At 40.2% G+C, this 24,176-nt stretch overlaps 1 protein-coding gene across 4 annotated transcripts in view; it reads right to left on the reverse strand.

Annotated features, from left to right (window-relative positions):
• Nucleotides 1-1,899: 1,899 nt before the first annotated feature.
• Nucleotides 1,900-24,176, reverse strand: part of Mhcl (Myosin heavy chain-like) — a 740,568-nt gene continuing 718,291 nt past the window's right edge. For all 4 annotated transcript variants that reach the window (XM_071592472.1, XM_071592471.1, XM_071592474.1 and 1 more), the window contains 8 exons: nucleotides 11,863-12,012; nucleotides 11,220-11,385; nucleotides 10,078-10,349; nucleotides 9,288-9,485; nucleotides 6,510-6,779; nucleotides 5,368-5,702; nucleotides 4,224-4,352; nucleotides 1,900-2,893 (listed from right to left, as the gene is read on the reverse strand). In XM_071592472.1, coding sequence (XP_071448573.1) covers nucleotides 2,821-2,893; nucleotides 4,224-4,352; nucleotides 5,368-5,702; nucleotides 6,510-6,779; nucleotides 9,288-9,485; nucleotides 10,078-10,349; nucleotides 11,220-11,385; nucleotides 11,863-12,012 — 1,593 coding nt within the window. In that variant the 3' untranslated portion in view covers nucleotides 1,900-2,820. The remainder of the gene's footprint in view (nucleotides 2,894-4,223; nucleotides 4,353-5,367; nucleotides 5,703-6,509; nucleotides 6,780-9,287; nucleotides 9,486-10,077; nucleotides 10,350-11,219; nucleotides 11,386-11,862; nucleotides 12,013-24,176) is intronic.

Here is a 24,176-nt window from a genome sequence, read left to right on the forward strand (position 1 = left end):
CTCTTTCCCATCATTTGTACTTGATTTGAATGTTACCTTTGTTATTTTGTTAGTTGTTAGTTTTTGCTGTTTTTGTACGTATGCATCCTTATTTGTATGTTGTTATATGTACCAATTTGATTTGGCAAGTTACTGCTGTATGTGGTTCTATTTCCAAATATAAATAAATAAATGGTAGGAATGGAAATAGTAAAAATGGGACGGATGACACAGATTCAGCAGGATACATGGAATTAATAGGTATTAAGATTAATAATACATAAATAATGAATTGATTAATTTTCCTTGTGCGTAACTGCCTCATTGGAGCTTACCGTGGCCATATGGATCTTCTCTGGAAGTGCCTTCAGACATCCACCACAATGGGAATGCATGGTGATGGTGGTAGAAGTATGATCTCTTACTTTACAGGGAATTGTTGCACAATAAACATAATTCGTTTTGGAATCTTTTTCATAAAGCAAAACAATTTTTCCCATATATATTTATGTAAAATACAATAATGCATTCTATGGCTAAAAAAAATATTGTACAAGGTTTATTCAGCAAAAATTATTAACACATTGTTTAGAATTGTAAATCATCTTCTATTGCAGAATGTATCAATTTGGAATGCAAATCCTATTTGTAAAACAAAAGAGAATCGAATAAATTAGTCCAATGTTTTGATAAATTCCTAATTCTTTTTTACTAGAAGGGTGTCTGGAAACATTTGTTTTTGCTGACGTTTCAAAATTTTGTGAAAATCTGATTCAGCATCATCATTAAATAAATTTCTAGTGCACATATTAAGGAGATGCTTCATACACATAGTTGGTACATGACATCCAAGTCAAATCTTCTAGCCTCCACGTTTCTAGAAGGCTAACAGCATTTCTGAAGGGTAAACCAGAAGGGGTTTCATTTTCAAATCGCCACTTGCATTGGCACAAAATAAGAGCGTCAGATGGCCTTTTATTGGTTTCTGGTCAGGCCAAGCATTCTCCTCTGCTATTTCGTGTATCTAGGTTCACTTCAGCATCTTCTTCCAGAAGAACTAAAATAAGAATTAAAAACCTGTTATGACAGGTAACCCTCGGAATCTCCCATGTTCTTGGAGTCACCAATGAAGTTCTCCGCTGTCTATGTGCTGTTGCTTCACCATACCTTACAATGTTGGTGAACGTAAATCTTGGTTCTCCTCTTTAACTTCTCAAAACATATACAGCTTCCCTTCAGCCTAAGGCGATCCTAGCATATTCTTAAACAGGACAATGAAAATCACTTCCCCCTTCTCAAGAATGAATTCTCCTTGATAGTGTAGCATTTCCATTGCTTTTCATTTATCCGTATGAGAAGCAACTCTTCAACATCATTGAGAATGCACATCAGTTGCACAGATATTCTTTTCACTCCCATTGAAGCACCAATCCCCTTAATCTTGTCCTTGTACTTGAGCATAGTGTAAATCGCTAAATTAGACATGTTGTATGTGCATGCTGGATAAGCCACACTCACACCTTGTTCTTGTTTCCAGTGATTTTACTTTTCATTTCTATGGTTATTTTTATTCTCTTATGGCGGCCTTCTAGCAGCTTTTTCTTTGGTGACATTTTTAAAACTATGCACAAAATATTTTCAAACTTTAAATGGTAAATAATGCATCTGAACACAAGTTTGGAAAAATGTGTGATCACTAGCGACACTAACATTTTAGCGGAACGAGGGCTAAACAAAAAGTAGCAGAATTGCAATCATTCTGGGAATTCCACTCCCTATGCAAATAGTAGCTTGTTAAGCAAGCCATTTTTGTCCAAAATACTTTTGCTCATTATGCAAAGAACATGTCATGTGAGGTGCTCCTTATGTGATGTCCCACTGTATTTGAGAGGTAAATTCATTATAAAATGATAGAGAAAATAATATTTATAATGACTCAAATATAATTCAACCAAAAATAGTACAGCTAACTATGAACATAACTTATAGCAAAAAAAAAAACATTTACAAATTATTATTACAGAGTCTTGGAGAATTTGTATCATACATGAAGAGTACACCATACCCTTTCAAATGCTACAAGAACAAGTGACCTCCAGCAGAGTGTTAGTAAGCTCTTAGCACTCTTAATGTCACTTAAGAAATCCAACAAAATTGCATTAAAGCAATACGTGGAAGGTAACTTGAGGTAACATATTTCAAGCTAATTTAAACAACAGCTCAGTGATTTGCTTTGTGATTTCACCCAATGCCAGTGACGGTGACAGAAAACACTCATCAGGTCTATCATAACCAGGAACATTTGTAACCATTCGAACTCCAGAATGCAGCCAACAATCACTACTTCAATCCTCATTGCAAATACACATCCAACTGTTCAATTTTCAACAATATTATGCCAGGCGCTCGTCATGTCTGAATTTTTCGCAAAACGAGTGCATCCACTTGGGCACAACCATTTAGAGAGAAGTATTCTGCACTAACTCCTCTCCCCTTACAACACATACACAGGAAGAAAAACTTGGCATCGAAAATGGAGTAGATTAACATATAACAGTTTTGAATTAAACTTATTCACAATCGTTATCACATAAACCTCTTTCAGCTCATGTAATACATGTCAGTGAATGCAAGTTATACATAAGTTCACATGTATACCTAGGTATACACATGCTTATGTACACACATGCATTAGGAAGCCCTAATTACTTAAATATTTTTTATAGTTCAGGCACTTCCTTAAGGAGTAGTCTTACAACTTCACCCACAGCTTTAAGCTAACCTTCTTGACTATGTTGATTAAGCTCAGGGCAGTGAATGTAACATAAAATGCACTTTCCTTCATGCACTTGATTCCTTACTTGGGGCACCCTCTGCTGGTGACCTTGTTGACCCCAATGAACCATCAGCTACACTGAAAGTGAAAAAGAAATTTTAAAACATTAAATAAACTCTCCATACATAATAAAAAATCAAATGGATAGCATTTGAAACAAAATATTTCACAAATAAAAATATTTAAAAATTGTAAATATGCCATTTTTTCAAAATTTCTAAATGTATGAACTGACTGATTTTCCATAAGATTAAATGGAAAATTAGGTTTTGAGATACAAACTTTTCAAGATATCAACCGTGGACAAGGACAAATTTTGCTTGCATGTTAAGTTACCATTGCATTACCATGCAAGTAGGATGGATGGATTTGCAAACCCCCATGTAAAGATATTTTAATTTGGAAGTTGTAAATTATTCCCTCTTGAAATTCTTAACTCATGTATCACGGTGCACAGCCAAAATTTTGTTGAAAATGACCATCACTATGTGATAATAGTAAAAAAATCTCCATGATTTTAACAAGCACTGACAAGTTTCACCTGCAAGGCTAGGGTTCATTTCCCTTAGACATTAGTTCAGCAACATACTATGACCTTCTTGCTGCCCAGTGACAAAACGCAAACTTAATATTCTCCTACAACCCCTATTACAAAACCATTAGTTTCCTGTTCAAGACTAAAAGCCTATGTAAGTGATTGGATATATTTCTGGAATCATTCAATTAGTAAATTATTCAAATTTCCTCATTTACAAATTTAATTTAGATTACAAAACCTAATTTTCACCTTATGAATAACAAGATCAAGGAATGAAATACTTCATTAACATAGATAGGCTAAAATTCCTAAAGAATATGAGCTGAAACCTACAATAATCATCCACTCATCAGTGGATTTTCAACCCAAGGTTTCTGTTGAAACTGACATCTTGCAGTGGATATGGGAAGGCAAGAAGGAAACAAAGAAGGGCTGATTGACTTAACCCACCTGCCATAGGGTTGCATGCAAATTGCTGCTAACTGTGCCATTCTGATTTCATCTGATCTTATATCAATCAGTCTTGTGCATTTCCAGCATTGGACAATAAAATAGTCCTCACCCATCACCCTTACGAGACAAATTTTGTTTATGAAGACTTAAATATTTCCAAGATTAAATAAAAGAACCAGAAACATGTTTCTGCCATGGTAAGGGTGAAGGGTAATCATTGAATACATTCCAAAGAAAACCTCCTGATAGTTGACAGTAGTAAATGAGGTAGTTCAAAATAAATTTTACTCCCTTGAATTCAACCAACATCAATCCCTACATAGGTAATCATTTCAAAACCCAACAGTATAATTAAATGCTGGGGGTGGCGTTCTAGTGTGGGGTAAAGAAGAATTATAAATTCCAGTGGTATCTTACCCGTAACTGCCATAATCTGACTCGAGAGAGACATGAGAGGGAGTTCCTTTGGATTTCACTCCCATATTGCTGCTCCTCCGGTGATTGGAAAGTAGTGCATCCACCATGTCCTCTGATGTGTCACTATCACTAAAGAAACAATAAGGAGACAGCCTTTGAGAGATAAACACGTGGCATGATTTGTGTGGATGTGCATCGACAAATATAAAATGATTTCCATTTTTGGATGTCACCAATTAAAACTCAAGATATTTCAGCCATAAGAGCAAGGGAAACAATGCGTCACTCAAGAATTTCATAACACTTGTATATTGGGCATGGTCACTTTTTGACCTTGCATTGGATATGTATTCATTTATTAACAGCTTTTCTTTTGGAGTGAGATTTAGACTTTATAGTCCCTTCTTCCACCTAATCTGAAAATGACTGAATTCCTCAAATTAAACAGTGACATAAGAGACAATCTCCAACTTATTACATATTGTACACAGAGACTGAGGGGGTACAAGGGTGAGAGACAGAGGGGGGGGGGGAAGAGAGAGTGGGATGGTGTGCCTGCAATCAGTTAGGACGATTTCATTAAGGGAGGTGACTAACAGCTCTGAGGCCATTGGCGCCATTTGGGACAGGCGAGTAATTTGTAAGAAGTACGTTGGTTAAGGTAATGGGAAAATAAGGGTGAAACTTGGTGACGCATCATTAGTCTACTCTTAACAAAGACACCAAAGGGTCCGCATTTGACCCATCAGACTGATAGTGTACTCCAATGGATATGGTCCTGCCCCAAAGGCACCCAAGGAGGAATAAAACATGAAAAATTTTGCCACCACCAGTATTCAAACTTATGCCCTTGGCATCCAAAGCTGGTATACCCCATCAACCTGGTTCCCTTGTTCAACCAGGAATACGTGGTACTATATCGAGGACCCATTTCAGGGAATAAAAGTCATGTACGAGCCATTCTGAATACAATATTAAGTCCAGTAATAATGTTTCAAATTTGCAAACTGTGAAACTGTACAAATTATGAGGATTTATAGCATTGACTAGCAGTCTAGTAGCAGTAGACGAGCAGTCTATAGTACTGAGAGGTGGGTCCCAATATGTTCCCTCAGAGACACAGGTAATTTAGTCCCAGCCTCACCTCTCTGTCTCGTCATCCTCTCCGCCGCTGCTCCCACTGCCCATCTCCCCTCTCATGGCCGCCTGCAGGTCCCCTAGCCTCGCCAGGGCCAACCTCAGGTCTGCCCGTGTCGTAGCAGACTCCGCCTCGGCCACCGTTGCTCTCTGCTCAGCCTCCCGCTTCTTTGCTGCAGCCTCAGACTCACGGGCTGCTGCCGTTGCTGCCTCCTCGCGTGCTTCCCTTGCCGCCCACTGCGCACGGCGAAGGGCTTCTTGTGCCGCTAGCTCACGAGCCCTTGCTGCATTTGCCTCAATTGTTGCTTTCTCCGCCCCTTCCTTCAGCCGTGTTATTTGTACCTATTGTAAAGGGTGATAGCATTTGTTTCAAAGATAAAATATTTAAAATTGTGTTTGTCAAGTGCCAAATGGTGCAAGCCGTATTCCCAGAGCCAATGAAGTAAAATGCAAAACAATACACTCCAAAGATGATATTTACATCATGAAGGTGACTATCATCAGGGAAAAGACTGATCAGAAGGCAACGGACAAGGGATGAGGCCAGTGAAGAACTATTTTCCAAAGTCACTTGGCTATACAGACATAGCCCAGTTGGAGTATTTGGTCTCCCATTACGGCTTATTGGCTCTTGGAATAAAATGAGGGCAAATGGCAAATATATAATGTCAGGACTGAAAATTACCTTCCTCTCAGAGATAAATAGACTCTACAAATTCAACTGCATATATATACATATATATATACATATATATATATAAAATATATATATTATATATATATATATATATATATATATATATATATATATATATATATATATATAATACATACATTTTGACACACACACACACATATATATACACACACACACACATATATATATATGTATATATATATATATATATATATATATATATATATATATTTATATATAGGCAGAATAATGCAAATATTACATTCTATAAGATATCTCCACATCACGATAGAAAAAATGTCCATAACCACTCTACAACATTTCCCAATCTCTTTAAAGTTAAAATTATTTACAAAATGTGGAAGGTTAAAAAAGGATAGCTGTCATATTTAAAACTGCTTGTCACATTTAAAGTAACACATACTCGGTACCAAACAAGGATGTTGACTCACCTCCATGCGCGAGCGGGTGGTCTGCTCCAGCTCCAGCCTCGACTCCAGATCGCGAGCCTTGAGAGCAAGGCGTCGCTGGGCGAGGGAGGCTCCAGGGTCTGTCCGCCCACCGCCTTCCATGGCAGCCTCCAGCCGTGCCCACAGCTCAGCCACCTGCTCTCGCAACGTTGCCCTTTCGGCCTCCAGGGTGGACAGCTGCCCAGCCTGCTCAGCCATCGCAGCCTGCTCCTCGGACACTTGCTGAACTGCTCCTTTGTATTTCTTCAGCATCTGAAGTCAGAATATGGGCATGCCACCATACAACTAGTTTTCAATCTATCACAAATGGAGCTTAAGACTAAACACATGCCTCATCCCAGAACCAGTCACTCCGCTGGAATTAATTGATTGTATTTATTATTTTAACAATTTCCTCCAAAAAGCCAAGTTTTGACCTATTACCTCGTTATTACCAACAAATAATCACAAATGCCCAAGCTCTGGTCATTGGAAGAAAACCAATCTAAATGGGAATGAAACTGAATAGCCCTTGCTGTTACCATAGTACACCTCAGGGGGTCAGCAGAAGTCATGTGAGTTCACCAGAGTAAGTGCAATAGATAACTGCCTATTTTTATTAATGTTAGACAATTGAATTTATAAAATATATTCTACAGTCATTGGTGTTACTGTATTTGCCTGAATAGAAGCCACCCCTGGATTTAAGCCAACCCACCAAAAATCATCAAACATATTTTGGAAAGAAGTAATTTTTAAAGATTTTGTGATTGAATATTCCAGGCATTTACAGGTAATCTAAAATATACTATGCATAACACTGTTACAATGGTAACACAAATATATCATGAGTAGCATTGTTACAATGGTAGCAAAATATGGTGGTAATTATGAGCACATTAGTATGGTTTTGTTAACATGGATTTAGCTATTCAGAGCCTGATTTAGTCCTCTAAACCTCTTTGTCTCTAAGAATAATATCTGCTAATTCATTTTCAACAACAGCACGATGGTCTTCAGTGCACAACAATACTTCAACCACTCTCTGCGACCACTTCTATGGAGAGAGAAAATTTCCCAGAAGCAATTCAAAAGCAAAAGGGGTCATTTCCAAGGCATATTAGCAGATTATCTTTGGTTTCCCACTGCATTCTTGACTTTAATTCAGCAACATCATCAGAATCATGTTTATCATTCCCTTGCATAAGTGCAATAATGAATGCCATTCTTTTATGCCATCCTTTTACTTCATTTTATTTCAATAAATACATCCATACATATATATTACGCTTCAATGCTACATCTCCATATCCACTACTGCGGATTGGTCAGTCACATTTTCTGCTAACAGTTGCATGGTGAGTGCTCTTCTCATTCAAAGCCAGTTTTGATATTACTTCACGACCACTCCCCAAATATTCAGCAATAAACATTGCAAGTGGTGTCTTTATGTTTCTTATCAGACATCTAGCAGCTTGGTGTGATGGTCCAATTGCTGGAGATGTACTCTTTATATTTACATTAATGGAATCCAATGATAGTCTTCTGATACAATACAATTTTAACTTTATCAAAAGCATTTGTAAAATCCCAAAACATTACATCCACTCTGCTTTTTCCACCTATTAACCATAGAACGGTAACAGGGCTGAAAAACAACCCAGAGCGGGTTGAAATCTCGCGCCAAACGAAAACGGCTTACATTTGCGACTAGGGACCCTTACCCTTAATTCACGTCAATCAATGAGTCACGTGATTCTACATTAAAAAACGAACAAAATTAGCCCCCATAGGACTCTCATAGCCATAACGGTTGTGAGAACGAATTTTTGAAAATTGTCACCCCACGTTACCAGAATAGGGTGAAAAAATAGGATTACACTTCTAGGGTTAATTATGCACATATGCACAAAGAGGACTACAAATGATTTATTTTTGTTGAAATTATGCTGCTTTCTACTTTAAAAAAATATATATAGCATTAGGAAAGTTGAAGAAGATCGTATTTAATGTTCCTATGTTGCTTACTAGGATTTTGGAGTACAGGAAATCTAGTGACATCAATTACTTGTTTAGTCCAAAATTGGCAAAACGCCAATTAGATTGGAAATACAAGAAGAGAAATATTATACACACTTTCTAAGCGAACCTTACATGCTAAATGGAAAGAAAGTTTTTGGATTTTAGGAATGACTTATTTAATGTAGGGTTTGAAGTCCTGTTAATATACACTCATCAAGAAATAGTTTCTCTAGGAAAGAGGTTTTTATTCAGAAATTCATTAGAACTATCCAGAGGCTTTGTTTATTCCTTTTATATTACTATACTATACAACTATAATCACATTGCTATATTACATTAAAGGAAAATTCAACACACAGTCGTTGAATAATGCCTTGATATAGCAATAGTATTTGTTGGTATGCCTTGACAGGGGGCCCATTTCTCAAAGTTACAAGTCTATTCACAAGTCTAAGTTAATTGTATACACTGATAAAATTCTGGTGATTAAAGGGTGCAAGCACTTGCCTACTTCATTCATCATGCGAATTTGAATGTTTAGATTATATTCAAGAATTTATTCAGATTGTAAATAGATTTTGGCTTCGAGAAATAGATTAATTTTCACTCACATCAGCAGCGGAGACACTTTGGTGCCAAAATGTTTATCCCAGAGTTTTTTAATCACATGAGAATATATGGATTCAGATCGAAGTGAATACCTAATGATTTGGAGTAGCATATGCAAATTATTAAGGCACACATTGCAACTGCACTCACCTCAGCCATTTCCTCTTCATTCTCCTCCAGCTGCGCCCTGAGGTCTGCCCTCTCGCGACCCAGGGCTGCAGCCTTCTCCTCAGCCTCCGAGCGCTGCCTCAGAGCCTCCTCCAGTGCTGTGGCCGCCTCCCTCGCCTCCTCCTCAGCTGACTGGCGAGCCTTCTGAGCTATCTGCCTCGCAGCTTCTGCATCCTCCAGCTTGATACAAAAAATATGGGCACAATGGCACTCAGGAATATAATATCTCACATCATGTATTCATCGTTTAAAAAACAATTTAGAAAAAATACATATAATTTTATTCACTGAATAATAACCAAATGAAATTCTATGGAAATAAAATAGATTTCACAAATTCAAAGAAATAAAAATTTAATTCATAGAAAAATTCAATCTAATCTGAGCAACATCATTGCACAGCATATCAATGCATGGAGACATTCTCTGTAGACTCATGAATATTACAAAATGGAAATGGCATAACTGCCAAAGACAGCTTAATTTTGCTATATATCACAAACGTACAACTGATGAGGAACTTTCACATTTGAAATTAGTGTCCAAAGATAAATGTAATTATAAAACAAAACTCATGAACATAACTTTCTACAGCAATTCTTTATCATAAACAACATTAAACACCACACATCTACTGGTTCTTCTAACATATGAAAGTGGCCAAAATTAACCATTCAACTTTAAATTCATTTGTATCCAAACAATATAAGCAATGCCTTAGTTATTAAATCACAAGCCAGCTAATGATTATTTGAACAACAACAAGTCATACCTGGTTGCGGAGGGAGCGTAACAGGGCCTTCCCAGCAGTGGGCTCACCCTTGGAACGTTCCAGAAGTGTGTGCGCATCGCGTAGGAGGGCCTTGGTGCGGCGCAAATCCCTTCGCAATCTCTGTATTGTCTCCTCTGCATCCGCACCACCTCCCCGTCTTCCATCACCATTGGCCCCCCTCCCCTCTTCTACCAGGCGCCGTTCCAGCTCATGGCGCTCACGCAACAGTCTTGTCCTCTCCTCATGCTCTGCTTCCAGCTGTGCTTCAAGGGCTGCAGGAAACAGAAAGGCCACAGAGTCAATAAAGGCACTAACAAGCCTGGTAAATCACTGAACATACACACACAATAAACAGGCTTTTATTTTGGATAATCAACGCTCCATCTAGGAAACATAAGAGAATTCATATAATTCCACACAAGGCTTTGAATAAAATATGGTCTAAGTAGCATGAACTACCCTAAAGAAGGCATGTGTACTTCTGTGCTTTCAAAGTTACCCACAAGATTGGCAGGAGGTTCTCAATTAGGAAATTTTCCAAAGTGTACTCATGACTTTTTGAAAAGTAGACTTTTATTAGCAACCACAATTATGTGAGCCATATGGGATTGGAAATAGTCATAACACTCATTTGCATGGTAAATATCCAGAAATAATACCATATAAATATGACAATAAAAATTAACAACAGTTAGGAAACTCCTCAAATATTATTCATAGCATAATGCCTACATAAATATTATTAGGTATTAATTGAATCATTCCAAAAATTGGTATGAAACCTAAAATTTATACACCATTTTTCACAGCTTTCTATAATTGATTTTAGTGTGTGTGCATTTCACGAATATCAAAGATATGCACTTTGCCCATGTCACTTTACCCTGTTTTTCCATTGCTAATCATTTATATAGTGAGATGAGATGATTGAATAAGTATGAAAAATATGACATTCAACATTAAGTTAGATAGTATTCGTAGGTAAGTTGAGAAAACAGATGAAGATTACTATAAAGCAAGGCAAAGACTTAACTATTCTGAAATAAGATTTGAAAATATAAAAAAATGGTAGGCCAAAGTTCATCCTCGAGTAATCAATATAAATTTTGGTCAACATTAAGCAGCAAATAGTCATCACTCACCCTTGACTTTCTTGTGGGCATTGCACCTTGCTTCCTCCAACTCTTCATCTCTCTGGGCAGCTTCCCTTCTTGCTTCTTTGCGCTGCTGCTCCAGAGACATCTCCAGGCGTAGCTTCGCCTGCTCCAGAAGCTGAACTTGTCCAGCTAAGTCATCTAACTCCTCCTCCTTATTGGCAAGAATGAGCACAGTCCATACAAAAAATCCTATTTCCCAACGCACAATAATATTGAAGAAATTTTGCAAACAGTAAGTACATGAAGCTTTGAACCAAGAAAAAAAATCCCACAGAGAGACTTGATTTATACATCTGCTTTACTTATACATAACAAAATGGCAATTCATCCACTCATTTTGTAATGGATTACAATCAATGCTAAGAGAATGACAGAGTTGGGGTAAGTCTCCCACTTTGCGGAAAAGTTTGATTACCGTTATCGTAAAATATTAAGAACAGTTTGATTTCAAGAATTAATTTCATTTGAACTGATCAAAGTGAAACCTTCACCTTGATTATGAGAACATTGACTGGTTTAAACAAATTGTGATAATTGATTTGTTTTTTTACGTAATTTATAATGGCAAAACTAATTCGATTTTAAATCATTGGAAAAATCATGCAATGCCATTAGACTGACCACTCACCTGATCTTTCACTTTCAATTCCAGCTCATGTTTAGCCTTTTTGAGGTTTGCCACTTCCTCCTCTGTCTTCCCACCGAAAGTCAACTCATCCAGCTCACGCGTGAGGGCAGTCAGCTTCTCCTCCTTCAGCTCCAACTCAAGCTTCATTGCCTGCAGAGGACAAAAATCAATTGTATTAAATTACGTGCCCATTCCATGGGTAACTAAAGAAAATGGGAAATACCCCAAATAGATAGAGATTTTGGTAGGAGAGAGTATATTTATCACCTACATCAAGCCATTAAACCAACCCCAATTTATACACGCTGCCTCATATTGTCCGATACCTTAGTACATTTCTCAAACCTGAATAATCATTTGAATTTACAACAATTAGGTGGAAATAATGCATGAGCAGCATTTCTTTGATGATTTAACTGGAATTTGATAATTCCATTTATGATTTATCTATATGCCATTGATTTAACACCAAATCAGAGTTATTATCTCAGAAGGGGTGCGTAATGGTGGAATTAAAAACTAAAGTAATGTTACTTTATCTTTACCAATGATTTTTTTGAAGGACTATTCACGAATTGAGATGAAGAAATTTAAATAGTTTTGGGCTTAAATCTTACACATTCCTCTACACAGTTAGATGTAGTGATGCTGATCTTCAAAATTGGAATTGTATATTGCATGTGCAGATTATGTGCTGTCTTGGCAAGCCATGACATTCACTTTCAACAATATGAACCTATAAAGAAGCATAACCTCACGCAAAAAAAAACACAATGGCGATTGTCATTTGCCTTCAGACATAAGAGATGAATTAGGTCAATAGCTTAGAAGACTGAAAATTAATATCAATTCATCATCGGCAAAATACTAGGCATTTGAATTAATATTATATTAAGAGTTTCAGCTTCAATAAGTTTCAGTTTCCAGAGGCAAAGTAAATAAAGCGGTACATATATGGAGGTGATAACATTTTTGTAAACCTAAAGGCACCTTGGATACATTAGCTGTGACTCTTTCCGAAAGTACACAGTGGATATTATTTTCGTTAAGAGACCTGTTCCCAACTACCATGCATATGGCAATTAAGACGCAATTTATTCACACGCTGTCCATTGAAAGGGATTCTGTAAACGACAGCGGATTGACATGCGAACTCTTGCTCTCACAAAACTTTTCGCGCCACGAAAAATGACTGTCCCAATCCAAGGAAAGAGAGAAGCCTATCACCGCCCCCCATTCCGAGTCACACCTATTTTTGACTCGCGCCACCTGATAGATTCCGGCATGGCATTAGGAAGACACCGCCGTGGGTCGCATTTTCGTGAGCGGCACGCCGGGCGCACGACAATCACATCGGGGGGGGGGGGGGAGAGAGAGAGAGCAAGGGGGAAAGGGAGGGAGGTGGGCGCATTCCGCCAAGTGCCACTTGCCACTGCCGCGAATTCCTCGCCGGGCCGCGTCGAAAGAACCTCGCGATCGGCGACTGAACACCACCCAACCTCAGGGAGGTGGTGCACACCTCGGGCATACGTGGGGTGTTCGCCCCCTCCCCCAGCGGGGGAGGGCGAGGCCAGGTGGCCGGGAGGTGAAACACAAGGGCGGAATCCGTTCTCGCGGAGAGAAAGAAATACGCCCTGTTTTTTATAACAAAGTCGAGATTTCGCTTACACCAGTCAAGCACTTTCGTGTGTGGCAAGGTCTTCCTGTTTTCAGGAGGACAGAACGTTCGTCCCTGAGACATGACTACTTCGTGGAAGTATTTTCCAAACGGTGGTACGCGTACTATCAGTTTGGTTACACGTGAGGTGGTGTTTCGTGGTTCAGTAGGCGACTAGAAGGTTAGGCAAGGTTTTAAAACATGAATAGAAAATTATAAATAGAGCAACATGATTTCAAAACTTATGCTAAAGCCATATTTATACTTAAGCATGATTATGTATCACTGTTTTTCAAGCTATTATGTCCCCAACTGGTCACTGGTCGGTTTGGCGGCTAAACGGCATGAGAGGAAGAAGAATTAATAGGAATGTGTTTGGTGATGCGATATGGTGGATCTGCAATTGACCAATCGACGGAGATTCCGCGTACCTAATTTTGCCACCCTTTCCTTATCGAAATAAATTTCTCGCATAAATTGATGCCGCCTGGGCATTTCTCCAATCTTGCCAATTGCATAAACACTTTTATCGCCACAGGTGTCACCAAACGGGATGTTAACATTTAAAATTGATACATTTTTCCAACCACATGCCGGCCCGTCTAATTTTTTTCTTCCCCAGCATAACCACAACGAAAGCCGATTTATCAATTAGCAAACAAACATCCAAATATCATGGAAATGCACTTTCAGTTCTCCTCGCGGGGAGGCCAGTTTCCTTCCTCCACATCAGTTCCGGTTCCTGCGAAGGGAAGTATGACCGGACTTTAATCAGAAGGGCTATTGGGGGAGAAGGGGGGGGAGGGAACTCAATCGCGTTGTCATTGCGGTTGATGAACCTCACGTCATTGTTCGCGTCAGTGTTATTCACAGGAAGTTCATGAGGCCCGCGAGCGTAACTCTGCACCACACTGACCGCGGGGGACGAAAATTTAACGACTATTCGCACAGCTAAAACTTCTCTGAATATTTTCTACATAAGAACTGTCGTGCATCTCTTCCTGACGACTAGAAGATTTTTTTCGACCGCTTAACCATAGTCGACAACATCTACATATACTCCCCGACGGACATTTAACGCAGCACTAAATTAATCCGAAATAACACTAATCCATTCAGCAAATATCGATATTTATCATTCCGGGTTGCGCCACAGCTGAGAACAAGTGGAATCGATATCGCTGTTATATAATTGCAATATATTCGACAAATGACTTTATGAATCGCTCGCTGCAATATCAATTCTCCAAAACACCTTTTTGTGAATACAAGTATATTTGAAAGCGTCGAAGGGTTTTTTCGGCAAAAGATCAATCATCCAAAAGGAGTTGCAGATCTGATGTTTCAGTTCGATTCCCGTGGGATTCCGAATTTTCCTGAAGGAGCTGTTCCCACAATCCCAAATTCATATTCCCGAATGATCAGCGTCATGAAGCGTCGAAGGTACCAACATTCGTAATTGCGGTAACGGTGTAGAGAGACATGAAAGCGACAGTTCAAGGTCCGCATCGAGTGTCACCATTAGAAGAATTAAACAACTCGAAGGTCACATTCGAAGGGAAAAAGAATCACCGGATGCAGTAACGACAGGAGCAATATCGTAATGATGGGACGAAGCGAATTGGTAGGGCACGGGATGGTTTCCCAAAAGCTTGGAGCTGCTAATATAAGAAATCATTGAGATATAAAGTTGTGGGGCAGAGAAGAAGGATAAATAGCTGCGAGGAGCTAAAGCCATTATCAACCGTGATAGTAACGATATAGAGAGAATGAGAGGACAAAATACAGGTGGGGACAGTTTGGCGTCACTCACAAATCTACATTAGTGAATCACGGGAGAAAACACTAAAAAATCTGATTCCCCATATGATTTACATTCTTCACCGCCGAGTCGTTGAACCAGTTAGCTTCAATGGGGGAGTTAGACATTTTCGTAAATTGGTAAACACTCTCGCGGCCTCTGCTAATGAAATTTGAAAATGCTCGCATGGTGGTAGCGGAGCAAGCCGTAAGCACTTTTTTTTCGGCTCCAAGGCCGAGTGCAAACCACCGCTGCTGCTGACCCGTACTTGGTAAGTAATTATGACACTACGGCGGAATTTCGACCCTCGAAGCAAATTTTATCGAAAGCTCTACGTGACTCAGCAACAGTTTAGCATACACCAGGACTACAATTGTTTTATTTCTATGCTTGAACAAACGTGAAATTTCGGCTTCTCACCCTAACGCGAACAACTTCGAAAACCGTGGGCCTTTTTGTTCCTCTCTCCGCAGCGAAAACCCCATCACTCTCGAGCCAAAATTAGCGTATCGGTAACTACTGATTCTCAAGCAGGAAAATTCTCATTATGAAGAGAAACTGACGTGGAGTTGCAGGTTGAACGCTAATGGTCACTGCTTATTGACTTTTACTCGTAATCCTCGACACCGAAAATGTGTACGTGAAAGGGACGGATTGATTGAATGTGTGCAGGCATGTTTCTATCTTTATCATGATGTCGTCCATAAAAAGCGGGGGTGGGGTATATTTCTTCTTTTTATAAGTCGCGATATCGCTTAGTCGCAGCGTGAATGACGCTCAAATGCGATGCACCGTATGAAACGCGAATTCGCTTTTCACGATGCCGATGCGGAGACACGCTTATTCGTCATTCAATTTGCATAACGCGGCTCCTTAGTGACGGATGTCTTCGAGGTCATTTTGTCTACGAGGTATCGGTCACAAAGATATCTCAGGGTCAAAACGTTTCATTCTCAAGTGAAGACACTACGGTGTAGACAGGAAGTCTTTATTCATCGAAGGCTCATTACACCCATTATTGGCTGGCACCATTTTACACCCAGTTGAAACGAGAAATTAAGAAAAGTGTGCGCAAATCATCCCACAATTATTCCACTCTGCGATGGTGGGACTCATTTAGTTTCGATTCTCCTTTACCCAAGAGGGCAGGTTTATTAAAGGGGAAATTGCGCCCTCACATTCAGTTATTATTGGTAGGCAATATTGCACATGACACCCATTAATTACACCCTTGAACTGAGAAAATACCCCGCGAGGAATCCCACGAGAAAAAGGCAAGACAATCGCAATCGTCTTAATTTGAGAATTCCTACATAATAATAACAATTTTAGTTTTAATTTGTCATTAGATGGTGTACACAATCCAAAGCAGGCATCGTCTAGTTGAAGTGGAACACATACTGTATACATTTCGCACATTCAATTAGAGGCAGACATATAAACAGATACTGCATTTTAAGTAAAAAAAGCAATACTATTGCGGCGTACCTTGAACTGGTCCATGAAGACGCGAACTCCAGTTGGAAAATTGAATGTATGCGGAAATCGCTCTCCGAGACTCCCGATTCTCATGTACGGTTGTATCGCTACTGAATTTAATGATCTTGCCTTTCGGGATCGGATGCCCACTTAATGGAGGCTCTGCCGAGAACGACACTCCCATTTCGTTGCTTGCTTATGAGGGCAGCGTAAAATCTTTTTAAAAAAGACTTATCGTGCGGAAAATAAATGGAACCGGTTTCTCTCACGCGTGAGTCATTTCACGCCGCTACAAATTTTCTGATTGCACTGGGATTCGGCAATGACCGAGAAAAAGAGATCTGATGAGAGTGTGTGAGGCAGATTATTCCCGTTACTAGCCCTCCTTGCCATCAACGCGGCGACTGTTATTAGCGACGGTGACCATCTTCCCCTCGATCCTTATCGCCGCGGCCGGTCCCATTTGTTGTTTACCGGAATTCTGCGCGTCTGCTGAAAAAAAGAGGACGCCCACGGAAAGTTCCATACCGTAATACGTAAGGGAAGAGAGACCCGAATCTATTTCTAATTGTTTCGTAATGTCTCCATCGATCGTCTAGCAAAACAGTGCATACACATACGTCAGGATGAACTTTGGAAATGTTTTACCCTAGAGATCTTTGACACTGGAATCACGCTGTCAATACGAAGAAGCTGGTGGACCCAGTGTAACTCGTATCGGAAGCGTGCTAACTTTCTTGAGTCCTAAAAGAAATACTCGCAAACAGATTTGAATGCTCAGTCATGGTCACAACAATCGTGGTCTCCTGATTTTTATAAGTGTTTTTGCCATCAATTAACTACTGGACGTGACACTCCAATTTTCTCAGAGTTCGAACCCAATTCTAAGCGATCTGGAACGATAATGAATTGGGTTTGTTAGAATTACCCGGAAGGTGGTGTTGGCTCGATGTGACCGCGATACGACCACCAAGTGAATGCTCTCGGATTGTAAGGACATTGAATATCTGATGGCTAAATTAGGTTTTGGGATCTACACGACAGATGGTATTATTTTAGAAGCCATAGTCACAACCTTTTGGAAGTTAAGTTTCAGATTATTAAAGATTATCCTCCCGGGAACGACTCGGTGACTTATTGCTGGTACAGGTTGTAGCATGAGAACTACGCAGTTCAAACGGTTTTCACCAACATCTATAAAAATACGCTGAAAGGGCGCATGGATTGGTGGCCTTCATTGTTTTTTACCCATGGCGTTATTTTGACTCGTTAAAGGGAAGGACTTGGTATTTAAATTAACAGTAACAATAAATAGCCTGGAATCGGCCAGAAAATTGAAAATCTGTGATCGTCCTTATTCATTTGGTAAATACGATAAACTTATAACATCGTAACTTTGAAATCACCACCAAGGAGAAAATAATGAGTTTCTCTTTTTGCATGTAATTTTCTATACGAGTGCTTCCCGCAATCTTCCATACTTTCCATTTTAAGTTTTGGATCTTATGGGTTCTCATGATAACTCGATCAAACCACATAGCTGTAACCAATAAATTATTCAAGAAAATGAGATTCTTACATGGGTTGTCGGACTAATATGGAGAAAGTGTGAAATCAAAATTATTATCGAAGCAGTATGAGTATTCCTTCATCCTCTTATACTTTGCAAGAGGATGAAGGAATGTGAACGCAAAATATCAATAACCCTTGAATGGTGTCACAGGCCAGAGAGCCTGGTACGAGTTGGGCTATTCCCTCACACAACTTTCGAGTTAGAGACGACGATGGGTCGATAATACGTTAACAGAGGAAGATGAGAAATTCCTTGGCCATCAATCTACATTTCGATCGCGGAATACTGCCCCTTCTCCTTTGTGAAACGTAAACATAGGTCGAATCGGAGAATTCTTGGCGATCACGTCTTCTATGGTGTGCGTGGTGGAAACTCTTTTAAGACTTTAATGGTGGACGTTAGGGGTTGGCGGACAAAGGAGAAACGTCGTATTGCCGTGGGCGTTTGAGACCTCCCCGACTTCCTCAGCGGCGTCAGTAACAAGTCGACGCGCGTCCAACGCCTCTCACAGCCGTTTATTTCGCCGACCTTTCGGACGTGCGTCTGGCTTTTTCGAAACTAGTCATGTTTGGGGATGTGCCAGCGACATGGCACTCGATCGTTCTCGCCTTCAGGAAACCGACCTCCCCCCCCCCCCCCCAACATCCTACATGCCCTCGCTTTCTGACCCTCCGAGTGGAATTTAGCATTCCACACCGGCCCTCCCTTTGACTCGCTGTTTTCAAGACCCCCGGTGACCTCCTTCCCTCACCCCACTCCGCACTCTTGTTTTCACTCGGTCACTTCTCGACTTGTGTCCCGCATGCCAGACAGAAATGCAGTCTGCATTGAGATCACATGATTGCGTTTTGTCGAAGGGAAATGTTTGTAGAATTGGCGATGAAAATGTAGACATTAAGACCTATTATGTACCTGTTAAACTCATTCAAACAGAAACTTGTGAGTCCATTTAATGAAATTGTAACATTTGAAAATAAGCAATTCAATGTCTGTGCCTCAGCGTACATAAACCCTTTCCCTTTTCCCATCCGGTGGCTAATATCTCGGGACATAATCGCCATAGCGAGCGCGTCAACCGCCATTTATATAAATGTCATTACACTCTTTTACTCTAGCCCCCCCCCCCCACTTCATTTAGCCCTTAAGACTGCGGTTCAGTAATGGCGTTCCGCCTTAGACACAAAGTCATACGGTTTCTCTTTTTTATTTTCTTTAAGTGACTCAAAAGGAAGAGTTTGCGGAAACCACAACCATTATTTTTTGTCCACCAAAATTCACAACGGTTTTGATGTTTTTTTGCGGTATACGAACGTGAAATTTCAATAAAATATGGTCGTTTCGTACATTAAATGGGTGGTGTACTTTTCAGTATAACATTTTTTATGTTTATTACCACTATCAGCAAGTCAAATTTGCAGTTGCCATATTTAAAAGTAATTAGTTTTATACCAATCACTTATGAAAAATCGAAAAAAATATGTCCGTGTGCTATGAGGTAATTACAGCCAGTATCTTTCTTAAAACATTGGAGAGATCAAGAAAATCAAAGTTTCAAAATAATCCTACCATGAATCACATTAACCTTGGTCAATTAGGAAGCTTAAAGAGTAGAATTAAATATGATGGAGTTGTTTATGTGTAGGCACATAATTATGTTGAGCTTTCGGTTTAATTTGTAACTTTTGTATCAATGATCCAGTCGGTCACCACCAAAATCATGGTTTATTTGCTAAATAATACGAAGGAAGACAACTACTATTTCTTCAATAACAGTCAGTGGTTAGTTGTTTTTTTTAAACGTGACCAACCCTTTTTGTTTAGAATTTGTTGAATTAGAACTTTTCTGTGTTCACATTTTCATAATTAATTACCCAGCACAATAGATTTAGAACATATCCACGCACGTCTTCGATTCCATTACGCACATACATATACGAACGCTCACTTCTGCAACAACCACGTACATACAGGTACATATACCTGTATGTTCAGCGCAGATACAAAAACTAAGGAAGGGATAGCGGTGGGCTTTTCCTGGGCCAAAAGCCAACTCTCTCGTCTCACGAATGACCATTAACTGGCAGATCAAATAAAAATGCGCGAAGCGTGAGAGAAACTGCGACTTCGAGCGCCGTCGCCCCTTGAGGAGCGGGGCCGCATCCCGTGCCGCCGTCGGACGGCGACTCGAACGTGCGATTCGCGAGAGAGGAGCATCCCAAGTTTCCATCGACAAGGAATATATGTAGGATACAAAATGATTTTAGAAAGCGGAGGAGGAGTCAATCTTCGTGCTTCATGCTTGGGTCGTTTTTTTCTCAAGTGAACGTTCAGAGAATCTTCTGAAGCACTCAAGAGTTTCAGTCATGCCTCCGGTGAAAACCAGGATGGATTGACTCAGGATTACATTGCTTGCGTTTGCCTTCGCTTTTCAGTCCGTCGGGCGACGTGCTGCAGGGGAATCTCTCCCGTATGAACACGCCTGCCAACGATGGGCGCGCGGTTTTCGAAAAGCGTGGCAGCAACGGTCGTTCTTGCAAGATTGTAAAGAAGTCGTTCCGTCACCTTCGATTAAAATTGAAACCCACAATCTTGGCAGTTTTAAAAGTGCGTCATAGCTTACAATAAAAATGTAAGACTCTTCGGTTTCTTCAACGACGCCGTGTTTTATGATAAAATACGATCGTATGCCTCATTCGATTTCCCGGTACAGATATAGATTAGAAGGGGGGGGGGGAATAGAAACACGCGATGAAATGGGACATGGTGGAGGGAGGAGGTCGCAGCCTGAAGGCATTTTAAAAAGTTAACATTAACTGGATAAGTTACGATACATACATGTATCAGGGATTCCACTCACTTTTGATTTCCTTATCCCGGGAGTTTCCAGGCCAAAGAGAAGTGTTTCCATACCTTTCACTTGAATTTTAACTCAAAAGCACCACGAATGTACTACATTCACGTATTATATTCTTAAGTAATCTAAATGAATATATGTATATAGTATATATACACACATGTACAGATTAGCAAATAGAAAATGAATTGGCTAAGATTATATCTGTTGAAATAATTTTGATAATACATGTTCAATAATTATTTTAGGAAAGAAACAATTAATTTCCTTTCCTGTTACCTTTAAAATTACCGATTATACATTCCCCTAAAAAAACTACGCTGTAGCAACATTTTCCAGGGATTATTCTAAATTTCTCTGACCCTTGGCGGCGAAAAAAAGTGCCCAAAAATCCCTGACTTTTCAAGTTTCTCCATTTCTTTGGCAGCCATAAATACGTGGGTTGATTATCATCGTTGTAGTACGAGATGCATACAAAAAGATAACAATTTTTATCGTGTAAGGAGAACCCTCATGAACTGATATTTCGCGCAATTTTCCACTCAACCAATCATATCATAGCAGGTTCAAGCCCGTGGGGCCCACACTTCTTTAATTGAATTTGAAAGATTGAAACACGATAACGCTTTCTTTTATAAACGCCAAAATTTTTCGGTCTCTCGGGGAGGTAAAACTGGACATAGTACTTATTTGGCGGTCCTTCGGCGAACTTGAACCAAGCCAGAGAAGGGAGTGGAGGAGGGGTTTAAAAACTCACCTAAAATTTCCCGGACGGCACTTTTGAGTGAACCGTACTTCCTACTTAAGCCTCATAATATCTCCGCTCCTAATGATCCAGAAGATGAACAACAGTTGAATGAAGATTGGTAATGGTCGAGAAATCCGTATGCATGAAAATGACTCACTTCCTTGGCGCCAAGCGTAAAACATTGACGGAGATGTTGAAGCGGATTTGGGACGTTGAACCGCAATTCATTCCGCATGAATAACACCGAAAATGAGAATGGTATGGAGGTATGAAAATACGGCCGAAAATGTATCTTTCATCGATGTACAGTACTCGTGCGTTTCATCTTTATCAGCTTTAAGAGCAGAACGAAGGGGCTAACTGGATTATTACGGTTTTTTTTTGACATGTCAACCGCAGCTCGAATGGCAAAACTAAGCATTACCGTCGATTTGCAAAGCCATTGGGAAATGCAGATTTATTGAATAGAGTTAATGTTCACGAAAGCAGCTGATGTAACATGACTACAAAACACGTGGAAAATAGGGCACAAGAGTTCGAAGGAGAGAGAAAAACATTAGTGCGGTCGGGTGTGAGGTGAAAGCTCTAGCGGAGTTGGCGTCGTTCGCGCGCAGCCTCCAAAGCGTTGAGAAGCGAGACGACATGGGCAGGCATAAAACCCGAATCGGTCCAAATTAGGAGCATTAACTGTTGCGCGGAGCAACTGCAGAGCAAGTCATTAGATTCCCATGGGAAATTATGAGGACCACGCGTGAGACGAATTCCAGGGAAGATGAGCGGCGCGCGCAGCCAGAACAGCCGCGGCAGCGGCCGCTTTTCCCCCATTTAAGGCCGCGCGAAACATTACTGGAATCCTCTCGAGAGGCACCCGAAAGAAGATGGTGCACGAAACGTGCACCACGGAATCAAGAGAGCCTCTCACGGCCAAACACGAGCGAAGGGTAACGCTGGCATATGAATGGGAGACCAAGACTTAACAGGAGTTAAACCAAATTAAAATAATCTGCCAAGGGGAACATCGAGTAGTAGTTTTAGGGGTGGCGACCGACGGCTTATTTGCGCCATTAGGGATGGATAGGAAAGGAGGAAGGGTGGAAGGAAACCCGGAGTCGGCATTAGCCTACTCTTGTCGAAAGGCGCCAAGGGGTCCACAGTTTAACGTCCCTTGCAACGGACGTCGTAATCAAAGTGCTCTCCACAAAGTACCTCAAGTGGGGATCGGGATACAACTGAAAAATATCTGCTGCCTCCGGGATTCGAACCCGGGCCCTCTCGATGGGCAGCCTGTACGTTGCCCACTGCACCAATCCCGATCCCGGATATCCCGATGCCTTACGAATATTCTGAGTATGAAAGTGCATTCACCCTGGAAGGGCTGAGACACAGATCACGGACAATTAGAGCGTGACCCCTTTTGATTGATAACGATTATTAACGATAGTCTACAGGAATACAGGGTATATTTTCTATAGACACACGCACTAGATACTACAATACTCCTAAAGCCATGACTAACATGACACACAATATTCTTTTACTCTCTTGCGATAATACGTTCTTTAGCTTCGCATACTTTCTACTTCCCTATAATTCCATCCAAAATTGCCTTTCTTTCCTCCCTCCTTCTCGTCTTCAGAATCCCACTCCCTCTCGGTATTGCTTCGGAAGCCCTTGAAATATTTATGGAGAAACACAAGCTAGCGTGCGATACGCGACGGCGTTCGTCGCACTTCTCCTAGGCCAGATATCCCCTGCAAATATGACCACACGGGTCATAAATATAGGATCAGAAAGATTATTACTGTCACGCGGAGAATTCCATGTTTTTTTGTCGAACGATAAGAGACCAGTGAGTTGGTTATGGATCTCCCTAACGCGCAACGCCGCTATCAAGGCGATGAAGCAATTCAACCGTATTATGCAGAGGACCAAAATCCATTGGTATGCGGTAGGACAGTATCACGTAAATTCGATTAAGCAAGTGAATGGCTTGAAAGTTCCATGGACTTAGGGGAGAGAGAGAGCGTCAAGACTTACCTTTAATTATTTTAGAACCAGAACCTAATGTAAATGGAAAGTTTAACTGAGTCATTTGACTGGCGAATATTTAAAATGCCTGGGTTCCCATGAACACTTTTTGCAGTTCAACGCCAAACGTCTACGTGTAAAACTTTTTTGCCATTTGGAAAACGTAGGAAGGTC

This window comes from Hetaerina americana, unplaced genomic scaffold (assembly GCF_022747635.1).
Source record: "Hetaerina americana unplaced genomic scaffold, ioHetAmer1.1.p SCAF_5, whole genome shotgun sequence".
NCBI classification, from domain to species: domain Eukaryota; kingdom Metazoa; phylum Arthropoda; class Insecta; order Odonata; family Calopterygidae; genus Hetaerina; species Hetaerina americana.